The sequence below is a fragment of the Hyperoodon ampullatus genome (genome assembly GCF_949752795.1).
Source record: "Hyperoodon ampullatus genome assembly, chromosome: 4".
Classification (NCBI taxonomy): Eukaryota; Metazoa; Chordata; class Mammalia; order Artiodactyla; family Ziphiidae; genus Hyperoodon; species Hyperoodon ampullatus.
The window spans coordinates 36,446,729-36,466,432 of record NC_136917.1 but is presented as its reverse complement, the minus strand read 5'-3'; the positions used below and the strand labels follow the sequence as shown (position 1 = coordinate 36,466,432).

Genomic DNA, 19,704 nt, shown 5'->3' with positions numbered 1-19,704 from the left:
GCCAGGGCGGGGTGGGTTGGGGCGGGGGCGGAGCCTGATAGGGCCAGGGTACAGGGGGCGAATGGGGGAGCCGCGTGGCTGGTCCCCGAGGGCGAGGTTGGGTGGGGCTGGGTCCTGGGCGGCGGGGCCGGGGTCGAGGGGTTCAGAAGCGCTTGTCCTTAACCAGTCCATTCCTCAGCGGCTTCCTGCGAGCCAGAACCGGCCCAGGTTAGCCTAGGGACCCCACGCCACCACGTAGCGCCTCCCACCACCGTCCCGCCCTCCTTGCCCTCCTTTTCCCAGCTCCGCCCCATTCTTCCTCCCAGCCCACAAGGCCAAAAGACCCTGCCATCTGCCTGCTGGGCAAGTGGTCCCTGCTCCTTCCCACAATTAAACCCTCCTCTCCCCTCCCCCCTGGGCCACCCGCGGCTGCTGGAAGGCAAAAGTCACCTACCAACCTCTGCCTGATTTAAGCCCATCGCCTGCACCTGGACCAGCACTTTATCCTCCTCCTCTCCCAGGGAGGCAGAACTGGCCAGAGCCCCCGGCGATCCCACCGGGGGCTCTGGCCAGTTCCTCCCCAACTACAATGGCCCTACCAGGAAAGGCTTCCCAGCCCATGATTCTCCATCCACTGCCCTCTGTCTACACCTGCCACAGCCCCTACTTTGCTTCCATGTCCTTAAAACAAGTTATGTAGTGTTTTAAGACGAATCAGTACTGTAAGATCCCAGAGAAAGACCCCTAACGTCTAAACAACGTTCATGGTTTGCATATTTCAAACTGTCTATAAAGATGTCTTCTCGGGATTTCTCTGGTGGCGCAGTGGTTAAGAACCCCCCTGCCAATGCAGGGGACACGGGTTTGAGTCCTGGTCCCGGAGGATCCCACATGCCGCGGAGCAACTAAGCCCGTGCACCACAACTACTGAGACTGCGCTCTGAGAAGCCCACGCACCACAACGAAAAGTAGCACCCGCTCTCCGCAACTAGAGAAAGCCCACACGCAGCAATGAAGACCCAACATAGCCAATAAATAAATTAATAAATAATTTTTTTAAAAAAGATGTCTTCTCCTGCACCTCAATTTTCCAAAAATGTGCCACCGAGATCGCTCCCATGTGCACTGATGCTCTCCTTAATTCCATCTTCCCTGCCTGTGTTAGTGGCAGGTTTCTGGGCTTCCAACTGGGAGGGGACCTACGCCCTGGGGATCTGCCCAGGCCCACCTTACTGGACTCAACAGGTCTACCCCTGCTCCTCACCGCCACTGCCATCACTTGCTCGGTGTTGTGTCCTGTTTAACTGGCCAGCCTGCTGATGTCAAGACAGCATCTCCCCGCAGTCTTATGGTCACGGCCATTGACCATTCCCATTCCCACGTATGAGAACTCTTCGTGCCTTTGCACATGGTCCATCAGTCTCGGCTGAAGTGAATTCTACAGTCTAGTTTATGCACAACTGTGTTAAGTTTTCCGAGCCAGTAATATATTCTCACGATCTAGACCTCAGAAAGCATAGAAAACTCACAGTTCAACCGAGCAGCTCCTAGGGATCTACCACCCTTTGACTTCTGTGTATCCTCAGATACTAGCATATGTGCATTACTGTACCCTGCAGCCCTTTGGTTTGTGGAGCACTCTAGCTCAGAGACCATTCCATATGAGAATGTAAAGACATTCCTGGAGAAGATGGTCTCAGTCACTTTAGTTCGCTCTTCCCTGGGGCTGGAGCCACTGGATGCCCCTTCCTGGGAGCACACCTCCCCCCACCGGCCCACTTCTCCGTGGGCTGCTGCTTTCTCTCGCTGCCACCGCGGGAGCCCTTTATCTGGGAGATCAGAGATAAGCCCCCCGTGGACCTCCCATCTGTCCTATATCTTCAGCTTTGCCTGTTGGTCTTTTAGACAGAGGTGGGGTTCCCAGCTTCTTGAGTCTTCTCATAGTTTAGTTGCTGGACGGCACAGTCTCTCATTTTGACTCGTTTGATTTCACAGCTTCCATTTCTGCATCAACATCTTTGATGCTTTGGGAGTTTGCACTGGGGGCTCATGCGAGATAAAGATGGCTACCAAGCAAGCGTCCCATTGACAGTTAGTTCTTCCTTCCCTCCCGGGATCCTTCTTTGCTAAAGTTTGATGGGCTCAGCTCTGTTCCCACTGTTTTAATTCCTATACTTCCACAGACGGTTTAATACCTCCAAGGATCCGTACCCCTGCCCTGTGCCTCTTTATCAGAGCTTTCCTGTGGTGATTCTGGTTTGTTTTTCTGCACAAGCTTCCAAGTGCCCCCTCCCTCCTCAAAAACAGTGTATTTGCGGGGGAGGGGAGTACCCAACTAGGGGAAGATGGCCTCTCTGCAGAATCAGATTTACACTTTTTCGTCTCAGTGCACCACAGCGGGAAAGAGAAAATCAGGACGAGGGTGGAAGCTGCAGGGACATGTGGGCAGGCAGAGACTCCGGTGGATTCTGGATGTTTCCTTGAGGATAAGGAGGAGAGGGAGAGAAGGGGGGCTCCCTAGGGTTTTGCAAGGTTTTTCATCCTGAGTTGCCATCAACTGCGATGGACAAATGTTCACGAGAGGTAGTTTGCGGTGGGAATGGGGGTTGATTCTGGATATTTAGAAGGTGCTTGGAATGTCAAGCAGACACTGACACAGACAATGGCACTCAGAGAAGCACTGTGAGCTGGGAGAGAAACTTGGAAGTCGGGGTGGCTTAAGTGAAAGGGCCCTGGGAGAGGGGGAGGCCAGACGTGGAGCGGGAGCCCATGTGCCGCAACTAAGGAGACTGCGAGCTGCAACTAAGACCCAGTGCAACCAAGTAAATAAAGAAATATTAAAAAAAAAAAAAAAAAAGAAAGTGAAGCAGGGAGAAGAGGCAGACTGGCGATTGCAAAAGGAGGGGTTGGGTTGGGTATGGGGTTCCTTTTGCGGGGGTGACAAAAATGTTCTAAAACCGCAGTGATGGTTTCACAACTCTGTGAATGGACTAAAAACATTGACTTCTACACGGCAAATGGGCAAATTGCATGGTGTGTGAATTCCATCTCAATAAAACTTCAAAAAAAGGCGAGGGGGAGTGACCACCAGATTTGTTTAGCATCAGCGGAGCGGACAGGAGTGGTCTCGGGGTGGTGGGGGGAAGACCCCAGAGGGAGCTGGGTTCGAGAAGGGAGGGGAAGGGGGTGCTGTGCTGTAAAGCGGGGCAGAGAGAGGAGGTTTCTCTTCTTGATCAGAATGTCCCTGAGCAGGCAAAGGGGTGGACCGTCGGTGGCCTGGGACGGGGGCCTCAGAGGGAGACGGACCATCTACCAAAGCAGCCAGCCAGCACTAGAGGGTGGATGTCCTCATCCGGCTACCCCTGTTTTCCTGGGGACACGGAGGCCAAGTCATCGAGTGAGGGGACAATGGTGAGGACAGTTGGTGGCCGAGGAGAAGGAAGAGTCTCAGGAGATCAGGCACTGCCCAGGCATCGCTGAGGACCCCTGGCCCCCGTTAGTGCTGCAGCGAGGACCAGATGTGCGGGTCGTGGCTCTTCAGATACAGCGGGGGCAGCTGAGAGTGTCACGGAGGAGAAAGCCGGTGTATGGAGGGGTGGGGTAGCCTCGGGCAGGTCAGCAGACCCAGAGCGGGGTGACGGCCCCTGATGGATGGCGGTCCCAGCAGCCCAAGAGAATGATGGGAGCTTCAGACCGAGGTCGTGACCAGGGTGCAGGGGCCACTGCAGGGGGCCGAAGACAGAGGTCCAGGAGGGGCCCCACGGAGGGGGGTTCAGAAGAGAGAACCAGCAGGAGCAAAGAAGGCCTCAGTGCTGCTTTGCCACTCGATTTATTCTCCACTCCGGGGTCCTTCAAAGTGGTTCTCAGTCATTGTTTTTTTACTGTTTTCAAATCTAACTGCATTTTCATCATACATGGTCTGCACGATCCTGGTTCTGAGCAACTGAGGTTGCCCCTGTTTTTTTTCAATTTTGAGAAGTGTTCCTGTGCTTAAAAAGAACATCTATTCTTGCTTCGGAGCTGCCTGATGAGGAGCATGGACTTTACCTCCTGTGGTCCCATCTCGCCACGGTTTAGGGCTGCATCATGCTTATTCTTTCACATCAAAAATTACACCTGACTTTCTCCTCCTGTCTTTTTACTTACAACTTTTATTTATCCTGGAGCTGAAGTCTTTTAACCAGGTCAGAGGTGGATTTATTTAAAAGCCCAGTCTCGTCATTGTCATGATTATTCCATGTGTATTTATTTGCATGCCCAATATGTGAGATTCTACCCTCATTCTGCATTACTTTACCCTGCTTTTTCTAGCTTTCCTTTCCTGCTTTCACTTTGTTGTACCTGTTTTTGGTTCCATTCTCCCCTCTACACCCTAATAGTGTTAACATAAATACTCAATATAGCCCAAAGGTAATGCCCTACCCTCCTGCAAAATGCAAAGCCACCAATCCTGTTTCAATAATATAAATATTTCAGCTCTAATTTTAAAAAATCTCTCAAATTAGGCATTTAAAAAAATTTTACCCAGATATGTATCAATTTCTCTGCTGATCTCTTGGGGTAGTTTTCTGAAATATTCTCCTAGAGAAGATCTGTGAATGGTAAGCCTTCTTAGTTTTTGTTCCTGTGGATATCCTTTTTTTTGGGGGCGGGGGATGCTGGGGACCAAACCCAGGATCTCATGCAAGCCAACAGGTATCCTTTCTCTTGAGTAACTGTTTTTAAAGTTGTGTATAAGAGTCCCGGTTTCTTGTTACTTCCTTTCAGCATTTGAGGTGATATCTGACTCCAGTCTTCCAGCTTCCCTTGTTGCTGTTAGTCTGTCACTGTTTCGTAGGTCATCTCTTCTTTTCTGTGGCTGTTTCACATTTCACTATGATGTGTTTGGGGCCCGGATGCCTTTGTATTCATCCTGCTTATGATTTATGTCTTGTCACTTTCTGGAAAAATTCTCAGCATTATGTCTTCTCATGTTGTCTCTCCCTATCTATCTCCTATTAGGACTCAGCCACATAATTCTTACTATTCTAGCTGTCATATTTTCCATTTGTTTAGGCTGCATCCTAGGTAATTTCTCCGCAGCTTTCAATTCACTGATTCTCTTTTCAGCTGTATCTAATCGTTGGAGACTTAACATATATAATAGGTTGAATGGTGGTCCCTAAAAGGATATCTCCACATCCTAATCTCTAGAACTGTGACTGTGACTCTGTTTGGAAAAAGAGTCTTTGTAGATGTAATTAAGTGAAGGAATTTGGGATGAGATCATAGTGGTCTAAATCCAATGACAAATGTCCTTATAAGAGAAAAGAGCCAGAGAGAAGAGACCATGTGAAGACAGGAAATGGAGATTGGAGTGATGCAGCCACAAGCCAAAAAACATCTGGAACCCCCAGAAACTGGAAGAGGCAAGGAAGGATCCTCCCCTAGACCTTCAGAGCAAGAGTGGCTCTGCTGACACCTTCATTTCAGGCTTTTGGTCTCTAGAACTGTGAGAGAATAAACCTCTGTTGTTTTAAGCCCCCTAGTTTGTGGTACGTTGTTACGGCAGCCCTAGGAAAGAAATATATTTAACATCCAATGCTATTTTTGATGGTCTCTCGTGCCTTTTACATTTTTTTTTTTTTTTTTTTTTTGCGGTACGCGGGCCTCTCACTGTTGTGGCCTCTCCCGTTGCGGAGCACAGGCTCTGGATGCGCAGGCTCAGCGGCCATGGCTCACGGGCCCAGCCGCTCCGCGGCATATGGGATCCTCCCAGACCGGGGCACGAACCCGTATCCCCTGCATCAGCAGGCGGACTCTCAACCACTGCGCCACCAGGGAGGCCCGCCTTTTACATTTTTAATAAACTTTTCATTTCAGAATAATTTTGGATTTGCAGAGGTGGCATAAAGAGCTCCAGGGCAGCCCTTGCCCAAGTCTCCCCGAACGTTAACATTTTGTATCTCCACAGTGCATTTATCACAACTAAGAAACCAACGCTAGAACATTGCTATGAGCTAAACCATAGACTTTATTTGAATTTCACCAGTTTTTCCACAGATGTCCCTTTTCTGGTCCAGGATCCCACATTGCATTCAGTCAATCTGAGCCGAGACGGTTCCTCAGTCTCTTGTTTTCCATGACCTGACGATTTTGAGGTGTCCTGACCAGCTCTTTTGTGGCACATTCCACATTCTCATTGCTTTTTATCCCATCTTGTTTTATACCCAACTGTGCTAACTCTAGCCATCCTTAGGGACCAGGTTCTGCGGGTGGTGCCCATGGGGCCAACCATGGCAGCGTGTCCCCAGTCCCCTGTCATTTCTGTATGGAGTTTGTTCTTTGCCATCCTAGTGGGAATGCTGTCATTTGGGGCTGGAGGCGCCAGCCTCCCAACTCACATTCTGGCTGGACATTCTTGGGGGAGACAGAGCGGGGAGCAGGGTGGAGCTGGGTGGTCTGGCCTGCTCTTTGCCTTGGGCTCTGCATTTACAAGGACATCTCTAGGAGTTCACTGTTTTACAGCAGAAAGGTCTTTCAGTTTTAAATTTAGCCAATCAGGTGCCTCCCCAACCTCACCCCTGGAGTTCTCTTTAATCACTGCTTCTTCTGGAAGCCTCTGAGGGTTGGTCAGACTCCTTGGTGAGACCTCACCGATCTCTATGCGCAATTCCCAACTCGCATTCGCTGGACATCGACAATCCGACACCCTCAAAACTAGACTCCCAACCCCCTACCCCCACCAGTGCACATGGCCCTGCCCTGAGTCCTATCTCGGTAAATGGCAGCTGGAGCCAGAGGTCTTGGGTCATCTTTGATTTTTTTATTTCTGTTTCACCTACATCCAAAGCAAGTCTGGTTGTTCTACAACAGAGTTGGGATCTGACCACTGGGGTGACCTCACCTGCTGCCCAGCCCTCTTGTGTCCACAATCCCTGCTCAACTGCCTGACTCCTCTCTAACCTGGGCACTGGCTTTTTGGCTGCTCTGGCAATTCCCCCAGTTCTTTGCTCCCCTTCTCATGTTTTTCAAGGAGAGTTTTTAAAAATCTCTGCTTCTCTCATCCTCCTCCCTGCCCATTCTGACCCACACTTCATTGCACGCTGAGCTCACTGCTTCCCCGAAACCATCTTTCCCAGGTTGGTCACTGATGACCTCCCAGGGGCCAAATCAGAGGGTCTGCTGGGGAGTGCCCTGCGAGCCTTCAGCAGCCCCCATCTCACTGCTGCTCAACCACTCCTCACATTGACTGTGGGGCGCTGCACATCTTGGACCCTGCTGGTCACCCCAACCTGCCTCCATTCACTCCTGGGGCCCCTCCAGGCCAGGGGCTTTGGGCGCCATCTGGCTCACATCCCAGGGCTGGCAGTCCCGAGGCCTCTACCTCCAGGACGGTCGAAGAGGCCCCTTTGGCTCGTCATACCTACAACTCCCACCTGGGCCTGAACCCCCGGCCCCATCTCCTGCTTGGCTGACCAGTGGTTGCCCCGCTGGACCAGGGAGTATTAGCCCGAACAGAGCCCGGGCTCCCTGGGCCGCCCATGGCACCCCCTCACCGCCCCCTTCCACTGCCACCTGCTTAGAGGTTGCCGTCAGGCCTGGAAAACAGCTGCTCCTCAGCACTGGGCTTGGCCCTCACGGCTCCCACCACTGAGACCCTGATTCTCACCCCTCACCTCTCTACCCCCACCTTCCTCGCTGTCTGTCCTGACAGCATCTAACTCTGTCGCTATATCGTCCATGCCTTTATTGCAGTCTCTCTTTTGGATGCAGGCTCCGGGGGGGCAGCGTCAGCATCAGCCTCATCCGCTGCCGTGTCTCCAGGGCCTACCCACAGAGCGCGCTCGATCAGACAGACGTGGATAAGGAATGAACTAGGGCTGGGGGCCCCTCCACACTCACTCAGCTTTGCTGGGCTTGGGGCTCAGGGCCTCTGCTGTGTCATATTCCCGCACGTCCTTCAGCTCACGCACCTGGCCCGTCAGCACCTTGGCAGCAAAAGCCACGATGTACTGTGGGAGGGGAAGGCACAGGTGAGAAGAGAGCCCCGTCCCCGACCTCGCTGCCCTCCTGGTGGTTGGGGGCTCCTGCCGCCGGCCCTCTGCACGTTGCCTAACATGCCCCTCCTCCCTGGGAGTGCGTGAGAAGGGCGTGCACCTGGAACGCTCCTTGGGGACGCGGACCAGGACAGGACTGGCATCTGAGAAGAAGGGGGTGGCGAGTTGTGAGCGCCAACTCACCAGGAACCAGTAGAGGTTCATGAGGGTGAGCAACAGCAGGAGTGCGTTGAAGAAGAAGTAGAAGGGGATGTCAGGCACCGACCGCAGGCTGCAGTAGCTCGTGGCATACAGGACCTTGAGCGGGAACCAGTAGAGGCGGAACCAGAACCTGCAGGAGGGAGGGGCGGGTCGAGGAGGCTGTGGGGGAGAGGGGGAGGGGAGCCCCCTCCCTGCCCCCCGGTCCCTGTGCTGTGCCGTCTGGACTCATCCATCTGCCCTGCACATCCCCACCCATCCATGTCTCCTTACCCGACCCTTGTTCATTCCTGCCCAGCTGTCTCCATTCCTGTTCTGTCCTTTCCTGCCCAGCTTGCTTATTCCCAACTCGCGCCCTCTGCTGTCCCACCAGGCCCCGCCCATGTCGCCGTGGCTCTATCTGGCCCCTCCCACCTCACCAAGCCTCCACCCACCTCACCAGGACCCACCCCCTTCCTGCTTGGCTCCACCCACTCTCATAAGCCCCACTTCCTTCCCGGCCTGGCCCCGCCTACCTCCACCAGGTCCCCTTCCCTTCCACTAGGCCCCGTCTCCTCCCCTGCCGGCTCACCAGCTGAGGCTGAAGCTGAGGCATCCCAGGTCTGCAGCCAGGGCGTGAAGCCGGTGGTGGGATCCTCCGCGGGACTTGAAGTAGACATTGAGCTTGGTGAACTCCAGCTGTACATCACTGATGTCATGCAGGAAGAGCACAAGGATGCCCACCTTGTGGTACCTGAGGAGGAGAGAGGACTGGTTACCCTGGGACCCCTACCCGCACCAAGGCTCCCAAGCACAGGCCCCCTTGGCCACCCCTCCCGTGGGTCTGTTCAGGGCTGTCCTCCCTGGCCCATCTGCCCTGCCCATCCCCCACTCACAGGGCTAGGTCAGCAGTAACACCCAGGCTGCACCCGTCCTGTGGCAGCCACACCCAGGCTCAGGAACCTCCCTGGAAGTGCCCTCTCTGATCCTTCCTCATCTCTGTGACCTCTGACCCTCCATGACCCCTGACCCTCACAGGCCTGGGTCATTCTGTGCCCAGATACCCCACACTTTAAACATGACTGCCTTACTGATGCTCCCAGGTTTGTACATTGAAACTGAGCACTGCTGCAAACTGCAGACTTGCCTGGGAAAGGCCGCACCCCCACCAGGATCTGACGAAGGCTGGAGCCCCGTCCCTATCCACCCTTCCGCCTCACAGCTGCTTGGTGCCTGAGTTCAGCCTGGATGTAGATGTGCACCTCTGTCACCGTCTTCATGGCCACTCTGCCCTCCTGACAGCCACAGGCTGTTCTCATCCCCTAACATCCCTGGTGTTCCCAGAGCCTTCCTTCACCAACTTTCAGTCTCGGCTCACCTGTCACCCCTGACCACCCCACCTAACCTCACCACCTCTGCAGTCCTTATCTTCCGACTTGAACTTTCCATAGTGATCACCTTCAAACAAACCGTTAGTTCTTTTCTTTCATGTTTTTTTTTCTGTGCGTGGGGGGGTTGTTATCTGATTCTACCCTCTAGAGCAGGGCTGTCTAATAAATTTTCAAGAATGATAAGAATGTTCTAAATCTGCATTGTCCAATACAGGAGTCACCAGCCACATACTGGGCTGAGGTACAGAATGTGTGATTTTATTTAAGTTTAATTAAAGTTGACATGACCACCTGTGGCCAGCAGCTACTGTGCTGGAGGGCACAGCTAGTCCAACAAGAATAGAATTTGAGGGGCTTCCCCGGTGGCGCAGTGGTTGAGAATCTGCCTGCCAGTGCAGGGAACACAGTTCGATCCCTGGTCCAGGAAGATCCCACATGCCGCAGAGCAACTAAGCCCGTGCACCACAACTACTGAGCCTGTGCTCTAGAGCCCGTGAGCTACAACTACTGAGCCCACATTCTCCAACTACTGAAGCCCACGCGCCTAGAGCCCGTGCTCTGCATCAAGAGAAGCCACCGCAATGAGAAGCCCGCACACTGCAATGAAGAGTAGCCCCCACTTGCCACAATTAGAGAAAGCCCGCGCGCAGCAACAAAGATCCAACGCAGCCAAAATAAATAAATAAAATAAATTTAAATTTAAAAAAATGAACAGAATATGAGCTGTACATGTCGTTTTAAATTTTCTTAAAAAAATGTTTTTTTTGAGTTTCCATGTTCAATTTTTATTTTTTTAATATCTTTATTGGAGTATAATTGCTTTACAATGTTGTGTTAGTTTCTGCTGTACAGCAAAGTGATTCAGTTATACATATATATATTCTTTTTCATATTCTTTTCCATTATGGTTTATCACAGGATATTGAATATAGTTTCCTGTGCTATACAGTAGGACCCTGTTGTTTATCCATCCTATATATAATAGTTTGCATCTGCTAATCCCAATTTCGTTTTAAATTTTCTATCAGCAACATTAAAAAAAAAAAGTAAATAGCAAGAGGTAAAATTAATTTTAATAATATATTCCAATTGACTCAGTATATCCAAAATGTCATCATTCAACATGTAAATGATATAACAAAGGGACTGCAAGATATTTTCACTCTCCTTTACCCTTGGAATCAGGGTGGCTTTTATACATACAGCATGCTGTGGTTTGCACAGGCTCTGCCTTGAAGCACTATGACCATGTGCGGTGGCCACAGCGGGCTCTGGAACATCATGTTTTGTCTACTGTGTTCATGGCTGTGCCCCCAGCAGCACCTGCCACATGGCAGGTGTTCAGTAAACACTTGCTTTGTGACCTGGCCAAGGGTGCCATCCAGGAGGAGCTGGAGGGGGACAGATGGGGTGGGGGCAGGGTGGTGCCTCTCTGCACCTGTTTTGCCCCATCACTTCAGAATCTCTCTTCAGAAACCTCTCCCACAGACACCCCCATACCCCCCACCCAGGCATTAGCCTCTGCCCTATGCCAGCCTCTTGCCACTGCTCATGCCAGTGCCCTCCACCCTCCTGTCCCCTCCTGGACTCACCGGAAGGCGTAGGACGAGATAATGAGGACCAAGGTGACCACATGGTGGATGAGCATGACCACTGAGTCCTTGCGCCAGGCATCCAGGTATAGCGTGGCATAGATGGAATGGCCGTAGAAGCTTCCCTGTAGTAGGTAGGCAACTGCGATGTCCCGTGGTACCGCCATGCCCGTCTTCCAGTCTGGGGAGGGCCAGACCGTGCCGTCAGGGACCTGCAGGGCCTCCGGGACCCGCAGGCGACCCTGAGCACTCCCTCAAGCCGGGCATGGGTCCTCTGCGTGCTGGGCGTGCCATCCGTCTCTGTAGCTGTTCTGGTCGCTGGTTTTCTGTTACCCATTCTCCACCCGTCATTGTTTATGAATAGGCATTACTTTTTAGAACAGTTCTAGATCTACAGAAAAAGGTGCTCCTACCCTGAAATTGGTCCTTTGCAGAATTTCCAACTGTGCCCCAGGCCCCCTTCCCGTCTTCTCTTACCAGGCTCGCTCAAGACACCTGGTCCTGGGTGCTGCCCTCCCAGCAAATCCCCAAACCGATGGAGGCTGCCACCTGCCTTGCTGGGCCGGCCAAGCAGCTGAGGCAGAAATCACACACTTTCCAATGCCCATGAGTGCGGGCTCTCCTGCAGAGCGGGCCCGGCTCCACCTCCCCTCCTGCGGCCACCTCCTGCCCCCCGCCCCTACACATGTGCCACCCGCACTCAGGCCTTGTGCCTTCCCAGGGGACATCGCTCCCCCCACCACCTCCACCTCCCCTCCTCAGTCCATCACCAAGGACTCTGCCCGAATTGACCTAGAACTCCAGACTGTGCCCTGCTGTCTGCGGCTCCTTCTTTGTCTAGCCCCCGTAATGGCCTCCCCGGGCTCCATCCCCGGTCTCCTGTCCCTCCCCCTCCAAGCCTCAGTGATCTGGAGCTAGACCCTCAAGTCCCCCTGGAGGCCAGCTATCCCCTAGATGCCTCCTATGCTGCCACCTCAGCCCTTCGTCTGTACCCTGGTGCTGCCTGCAACAGAGATCCACTTGGACCTCTATCTGGGGGTCCCTCTTTGGTCCCCACCTCCACTCACTTGCCCTGCCCCCACTGCCCCCACCCTGGTCCAGGTACCGCCATCTCCTCCTAGCGCTGCCCCAGCTTCTCCCGGCCTCCAGAGCCTATTCCCGACTGTCCATTCTCCCCACAGCAGCCTCGATGGCTGTGAATACACAGACCCCATGATCTGGCAAGTCCACTCTTGGCCTGTGCCCAAGGAAACTGAAAACAGGGACTCAAGAGACCCCTGTATACTCATGTCCACAGCAGCACTAGTCACAATCATCAAAAGGGGAACAGCCCAAATGTCCATCAGCAGGTGACTGGGTACATAAAATGTGGTAAATCCACGTTTCATGTATCCACGTAATGTGGAATATTATGCAGCCCTAAAAAGGAAAGAAGCATTGACACACACTACAATGTGGATAAACCTCAAAAACATTATGCTGAGTAAAAGAAGCCAGACACAAATGGGCACACGCAATCACATACCAATGATTCCATGTATATGAAATGTCCAGAACAGGCAGATCCATAGAGACAGAAAGCGGATTAATGGTTGCCAGGGGCTGGGAGAGGGGTGATGGCAAGCTGCTAATGGGGACGGGTCTCCTTTTGGGGATGATGGAAATGTTCTGGAACTAGATAGACACGGTGCTTGCGCAACACTGTGAATGTGCTAATTGCCACTGAATTGCTCACTTTAAAATGGTGAATTTTTAAAAGTTGTGGTAAAAATATATATATAACATAAAATTTACCATCTTAACCATTTTTAAGTTTAGTAGCACTAGGTATATTCACACTGTTGTGCAACCAATCTCTAAAACTTTTTCCATGTTGTAAAACTGAAACTCTGTTCCCATTAGACACTCCCTCTCTGTTCCCCCTTCCCCAGCCCCTGACACCCACCATCCTACCTTCTGTCTCTATGGATTTGACGACCCTAGGTGCCTCACGTAAGTAGCATCACACAATATCTGTGTTTCTGTGACTGGCTAAAATGGTTAATTCTGGGAATTCCTTGGCAGTCCAGTGGCTAGGACTCCGCACGTCCATTGCAGGGGGCATGGGTTCGATCCCTGGTCGGGGAGCTAAGATCCAGCGAGCCGCGCAGTGCGGCCAAAAATAAATAAATAAAATAGAATGGTTAATTCTATGTTATGTAAATTTTACCTAATTTAAAAAAATGAAAGACACCTGACAGATCACTCATCCCCGACTTGAACACGTCCAGGGCTCCCCAAGGCTCGGTAGCAAAACTCACACTCCTGGCTGGGTCTCCCCCCACGTTCCGTGCACAGCCTCGTGGCAGTGCTGCAGTCAGCAGAGGGGGGCCTCCCCACACCTGCCAAGTGTCTCTGTCCCTCTTGAGAAGGAAGGGACGTGGAGGCACCCTCTGTGGAAACGGGACACCCTCTTTTCCACCTATCACACTGACGAGATTGCTACAGTGGAAAGCACCCCCTCTCCAGCTTTGGGCCCCAGATCTGGGGCAGAGGGAAGAGGGCAGCAGATAATTCCCCATCTGGGCTGCGTCTGCACCTCCCTGCACGTTGCAGGGTGAGGTGGGCCGGGCTCTGTCTGTGGACCTCCAACCTCCTCTCCACGCACACCCCGCCTGCTGCTCTGGCCTCTCCATGTCACTCCTGCCTCATCCCCCTCCCCGATCTCCAGGATCAGCCACCTGGGCATCCCACACCCAGCTCCTGGTCTCCCCCAAACCTGCCTCACCCTGGCGTCAGCCCCATCCTCCTTCTCTCTCACACCCACCTCTGGTTTGGCAGTGAATCCTATCAATTCTGCTTTCAAAACTTTTCTTTTTCTTTTTCTTTTTTTTTTTTTTTTTGTGGTACACAGGCCTCTCACTGCTGTGGCCTCTCCTGTTGCGGAGCACAGGCTTCGGACGCGCAGGCTCAGCGGCCATGGCTCACGGGTCCAGCCGCTCCGCGGCATGTGGGATCTTCCCGGACCGGAGCACGAACCCGTGTCCCCTGCATCGGCAGGTGGACTCTCAACCACTGCGCCACCAGGGAAGCCCCAAAACATTTCTTAAATCAGCCACTTCTCTCCCCACCACAGCCCTGTCCTGGGCAGAGCACACCGGCTCCTACTCTCAGCCCCACACTTAGGTCGTCCTGTCAACGTCCCCCCTCTGCTCATGGCCCTATGGTAGAGACCCCCACTGCTCCCACCCCACCTGACTGGGCTCCTTGCTGCTTCTGATCAGCCAGTAGTGTGTCTGTCCGACAGTGGCCTTTGCATTTCCCATCTGCCCCAGGTTCCTCCCAGTCCCCACTCAAAAGTCACCTTTGGTGGGACTATCCCCATCCCTGTAGAAAATGCCCTCCTCCCCACCTCCTAGACACCCCACATCCCATGCTCCTCTCCTCACTCAAGTTTTCTCATCTGCACTATCACCGTTAACAGATTTCCTATTTCACGTTAACAGATCTGTCACCCCAAAACACAAGGGTGGGGGGCTTTCTCTGGCCTACTCACAGTTGTGTCAGCACAGCACCTGGTACACAGTAGGTACTCAATAAGCATGCCTGCAAAGAAGCAGCTAACTTGCAAGTGTGCTATCACAGCATCATTTATAAGCAGGAACCAGAGGCAACTCCATGCTCGAAACTTCAATTACAGAGAGAGAGTTCAATTACAGTTCATTCTCATAAAGGAAAATTGAATGACAGCTCAAACCTCCCCTCTAGGGATTTATGACACGGGAAATGTGCGTGTGTTACACGGGAAAAGTAGCCATGTGGGCAGCATGGTCATAAGACAGGTGCAGCGCAGGGGTGCCCAGCTCCCTGGTGCCACCAGGAGCCCTCTCAGGATGTTTACATCACACGGCAGGAAACACGCCCATGTGTGTCCCTGATACACGGTCTGGGTGGTCAGCACAAAAGTAGAGAAGCCTGACCCCTCATCACAGACTGAGTTTTCTACATCGGCCTGCTGGCTGGTAACAGAGGACAGTGCAGTCAAATTCCTGCCCATCCCACCCAGAGCTCAGGCCTTGATGACACCGACGTCGAATCCAATCAATGGATGCAGCCACTTTCACCACCTTTATCTCCTTGCCAAGCTGGTCCAAGCCACATTGGTCCCTTGCCTAACCCCTGGGCCCAGCTCCCCTCCTTACCCAAGGTTCATCTGTCTCCACATGGCAGCCAGAAGGTGGTTTTTTATAATCCACAAACCCATCCCATTTAGGATGAAACTCAAGCTCCTGCCATCCTCCTCTCGTCCCCAAATATCAAGCTCATGCAAGCCCCAGGGCCTTTGCACGTGTTGGACTGCTTGCCTGGGCCCACACAACGGATCCCCTCCTCTAGGATGTTTCCCTGAGTCCTGACAGGGACAGGTGCCCCCTTTTCTGGCCCCAGGGCCCCTTCATCACCCTTGTCTCAGAGCAGACATCCAGCATGGGATGTCTGATGAGTGTCCAGCTCCCCCATCCCTTCAGAGTACTGAAGGTACTCTCCAGTACCCTTCTCTGAGTTCAGAACAGGGCCCTCCCCCAACCTGCCCCATCCCGGCAGGTCCCCTACCATAGAAGACGGAGGGTGGGTCGTGAAAGAAGGGGTAGTCAGTGCCGAAGAGCAGGTAGGTGCTGTAGCTCCAGGCGCCCAGGTAGAAGAGAAACTTCCAGGCGCTCTCAGGCATCTTGGCGGCATCTCTAGGCTGGAGGCGGCACCGCTTGGCTAGGGGCTACGGGTGAGAAGGCGGGCGGCCATCAGCACTGGGGGCCAAGGGCCGCTGTTCCAGGGTAGGGAAACCAAGGCCCAGGGACTCCCCAGGCCAGGCAGTGCCGGGCCCGGTACCCACAGCCTCCTGGAACGTAACCAGAGCCCACGTGTACCTGCCAAGGGCTAAACTTAGTGCCCAGCTGTCCAGCCGCAGCCGCAAGGGGAGGGGAGTGATGGGGGAGACCTGGGAGGAAACGTGAGGGGAAGCTGTGAGGGGAGGAGGGGGACACGTGGGTGTAAAGCAAGGGAGACCAGTGGGGACAGTCCAGGGGACTGGGGGGCTTGGGGGGGGTCTCAGGGGGAGCTAGAGGTATGACAAAGAGGAAGAAGGATTAAAGAGAAGACTTGGAAGGGGCTGTGGGGGTGAACCTGTAAAGAGAACATGGAGGGGAATATGGGGGCATCCGGGGGAACATGGGAGGCTGGAACCCTAGCAATCCCCACGGGGGAGGAACTTGAGGGAAGGGAGTGCCTCAGAGGAGGAATTGGGGAGTCCAAAGAGGAACGGGGGCTGGGGAAGATGGGGTGGGTAGGTGGGGGAGGACATGGGAACTCAGGGGAGAAGAGGAAGAGAGGATGGGGCGGAGGAAGAAAGAGGGTCAAGGAAAGGATATCGCAGATGGGGGGACCTGAGGGGACAGCAGGGAGGGGACAAGAAAAGTGGGAGCATGCAATGGTGAGGCATGGAGGAATTTCAGGGGCCCAGCGCCCCTGGAGTCCTGGGGGCAGAGCCTCAATCTCCCTGGGGGCGGGGCTCCAGAGCTGCCGGCCAAGCCCCGCCCCCCTCCCCTAGGCGAAGCTGAGGGGGCCGGAGCACCAACAGTCGCCATGGAGACAGCCAGAGCCAGCTCCGGTAACCCCTGGCAACCACACGACTGCCAAGAAGATGAGCTTTGGAGAACGAGGCAGCCCCTCCGCCCGTTTCTTGGGAAGGGCGAGCCACGAACTGGAGTGAGTGCCCGACGTCCGGGGATTCTAAAAGTGAGGGGCCCGTGACCTTGCTGTCCCCCACCCAGCTCCCTCAGGAACGTGGGGAGGAAGTCTGCTCCACCCTGGTGGTCCCAGAGCAACCATATCCCCCTCCTGGGCTCTGGCCCTCGTCCTCCTGGACCTCCCACTGCCCAGCTGGAAACTGGGAAGGTGGGGGAAGCAACAAAGCCAGATTGGGACCAGGGCTCACCTACGGAGGGGCCCTAGTCATGCCTGCCTCCCCCTCCCTGGAGCAGCGTGGTGGCTGGGGTCTCTAACCCCCATGTGGGTCATATGGGGGTGGGAGTGGGGACAATGGCAGCCAGACAACACCCCATCCCTGACTTAACAAGGGCCAGCCTCTGCCCAGCCAGAAGAGAAAGGCCCCTTTGTTGGCTCCAGGCACTCTGTCCCTGCACCCCCTGCCACCTCCAGTCAGACGGGCGGAGTGACCCCAGCTGGTCCTCAGGGAAGTCACAGCCAAGCTTGGAGCCCAAACGCCTTCCAACGAGCTCCCATAGCAGCGACCCCTCCCCAAGGATGGGAGGGAGGCCAGGCGCCAATGTCACCCCCACAGGCACTCTCCAGCTGGGGAGGTGGCCTTCCCAGGCTCGCCGGAAACTGAGCAATTAGGTGGCGACCCCTTGGAGCCCGCACAGTCCAGCTTCGCAGACCCAGGCCGTGCCACCTCCCCCAAAGGCTGCGAACACGGCGTGGCCAGGGAGCCCAGGCCTTTGCATCCCTTGATCGGAGGGTGGCGCTGACTCCAGACAGACGAGCGGCAGCGACTGGGCAGCTCCTGCCTCTTCCCGGTCGCAGCGGACGAGCCAGTCCCGCCGCCGCACCAACCCCGGACACCGATCCGGTTCCGAGCGTGCCCCAAATGACCCGGAGGCGCAAGGCACACGCAGCCCCTGTGCGCCGAGCCTTCCCTGCCCGTGTCCTCCGCTCCTCTGTCCCCAGCTCCGCTAGGTCCGAAAGAGTGCGCAGCAGACAAGGCCCTCCCACCGCCTGGGGCCCCCTTGTCCCGCACTGACCGGACCGGTTCCCCCACATCTTGAGCATCCTACCCTTGTCAGGGTCCCCACGTCCCAGGCTTCCCACAGCCCGGCCACACCCCCACATCCACTCGCAACCCCACCCCGCCCTGACCCAGAGGGGCAAGCGGCGGCCCAAGATTCCGCGTCCCGAGCTCCTCCAGCCCTGAGGCTCGCCACGTTCCAGTCACCCTGGTCCGCGGAGACATAACGGGGCGCGCGGCGGCCCTGGGTCCCCTCCCCGGACTCCCTAACATAACGGCCCCACAGCCCGGGACCCCCACGTCCCAACCCCCAGCAGCACTGACCCGAAAGAGGCGCGAAGTGGCCGCCGAGCGCAGCGCGGTCCAGCCGAGTGCGCAGAGCGCCAGCAGCAGCAGTTCGGGAGGCGCCAGGTGCGCGTGCTCGGCCAGGCCGCGGCGCGCCAACCCCCAGCCGCAGTCCGCGCAGCCCCGCGCCGCCGCCAGCGCACTGCCCCAGCCGCGCTGCACCAGCTGCGCGTAGCTAGGCATGGGCTCAGGCGCCGCCGGCCCCGCCGCGGTCCCTGCCGCCGCCATGCCGTCCGCTCCCGGCCGTCCCGGCGGTCTGCGCCCGCCCACGGTGGCCGCCGGAGCCGCGCGCCCCGCGTCACGCGCCGCAGTTGGGCCGGGGGCGCGCTGGCCGTAGCCCGTGGGACGGAGGGGCGGGGCCAGCGCTAGCTCCGCCCCGCAGGGACGCGGGGCCGGGGCGCGCAGGAGCTGGGTCCCCCGGAGGCAGCAGCGGCGACCTCGGGCGTACAAGTCCTGGCGTTGTCGCGCCGCGTCCTGGAGGCGGGCCAACGATCTGGCTCATTTTCCAGTGGAGGAAACCCAGGCGCGGGGGAGGGGGGAGGGGGGCGACCGGGGGGTGGAGGGGGTGTCTGCCTGGCGCCCGCCTGAGCTAAACCCGAGTAGGGCCGGAGCGGCCCCGTGTCCCCATCCCTCGTCCCCGCTTGGATGCCCTTGCCCATCCTGGGCTCCTTCAGCCCACCAGGCTGTGTCCGCAACATGGGGCAAGGTGAGCACCAGCAGGCCGTGCCCAGGACCAGCGATCCTCTCTTTCCCAGGCCCTCCAGCATGCTTCTCGCCCTGTCCCCCACTCAGGCCTCACCATCCCCCCGCCTGAGGGCCACCTGCTGCTCTCTGTGACCCTGAGGACCTGGCAGGCCTCTCTGAAGCGGGTTAACACAGGCCTTCAGGGAGGCCAAGGGAGTGGGTGCCCACGTGGAGGAACTCAGGCTGGATCAAGACCACCACTTCATTGGGACCACCCCCATGATCTTCCACCATACACCGACCAGGCCCTGTGTCCAAAGCCCCCAGTGGCCATCACCGAAGGCACCGGTCACCTCTTGGGGACATCGTCTCGCCTGACACTGGTAGCCGTCATCCCAGCCCCGGGACTCCCGCACACCTGTGCCGTGCCCCTCCCTTCTCCCCATCTAGGAGTCCTCCCACAGCCTTCCGAGGTGGGAGGAATCAGTGTGGGCCCTGCAGGAGCCAGGCTGGGTCCCATATGGCCACCAGCCTGACCTGACCTTCAGGTGCACAGGTGAAAACAGAGGGGGGGTCAAAGGGGCCCTCATCCCTCCTCCTTCCCCTCACCCTCTGTCCTGCAGCAATCCAATTCTCCCCACCTTCAAATGTTCCCAGAATCCAGCCACTTCTCTGCACCTGTACAGCCTTATGCGACCCTCGGCCACCCTTGTGCGACC

General features: G+C 55.7%; 1 protein-coding gene across 2 annotated transcripts; it reads right to left on the bottom strand.

Annotated features, from left to right (window-relative positions):
• Positions 1-142: 142 nt before the first annotated feature.
• CERS1 (ceramide synthase 1) lies at positions 143-18,529 on the bottom strand (the record flags this gene model as incomplete). 2 transcript variants are annotated; one of them, XM_079701664.1, is made up of 7 exons in its annotated part: positions 143-185; positions 7,864-7,973; positions 8,202-8,349; positions 8,788-8,949; positions 11,179-11,359; positions 15,769-15,928; positions 18,281-18,529. In XM_079701664.1, 7 exons carry the CDS (start codon positions 18,527-18,529, stop codon positions 143-145), a joined length of 1,053 nt encoding a protein of 350 aa, XP_079557790.1. The 2 variants fall into 2 exon arrangements, with proteins under 2 accessions (XP_079557790.1, XP_079557791.1); XM_079701665.1 differs by lacking the exon at positions 143-185 and having other exon boundaries at positions 7,860-7,973; positions 8,788-8,904.
• Positions 18,530-19,704: the final 1,175 nt, after the last annotated feature.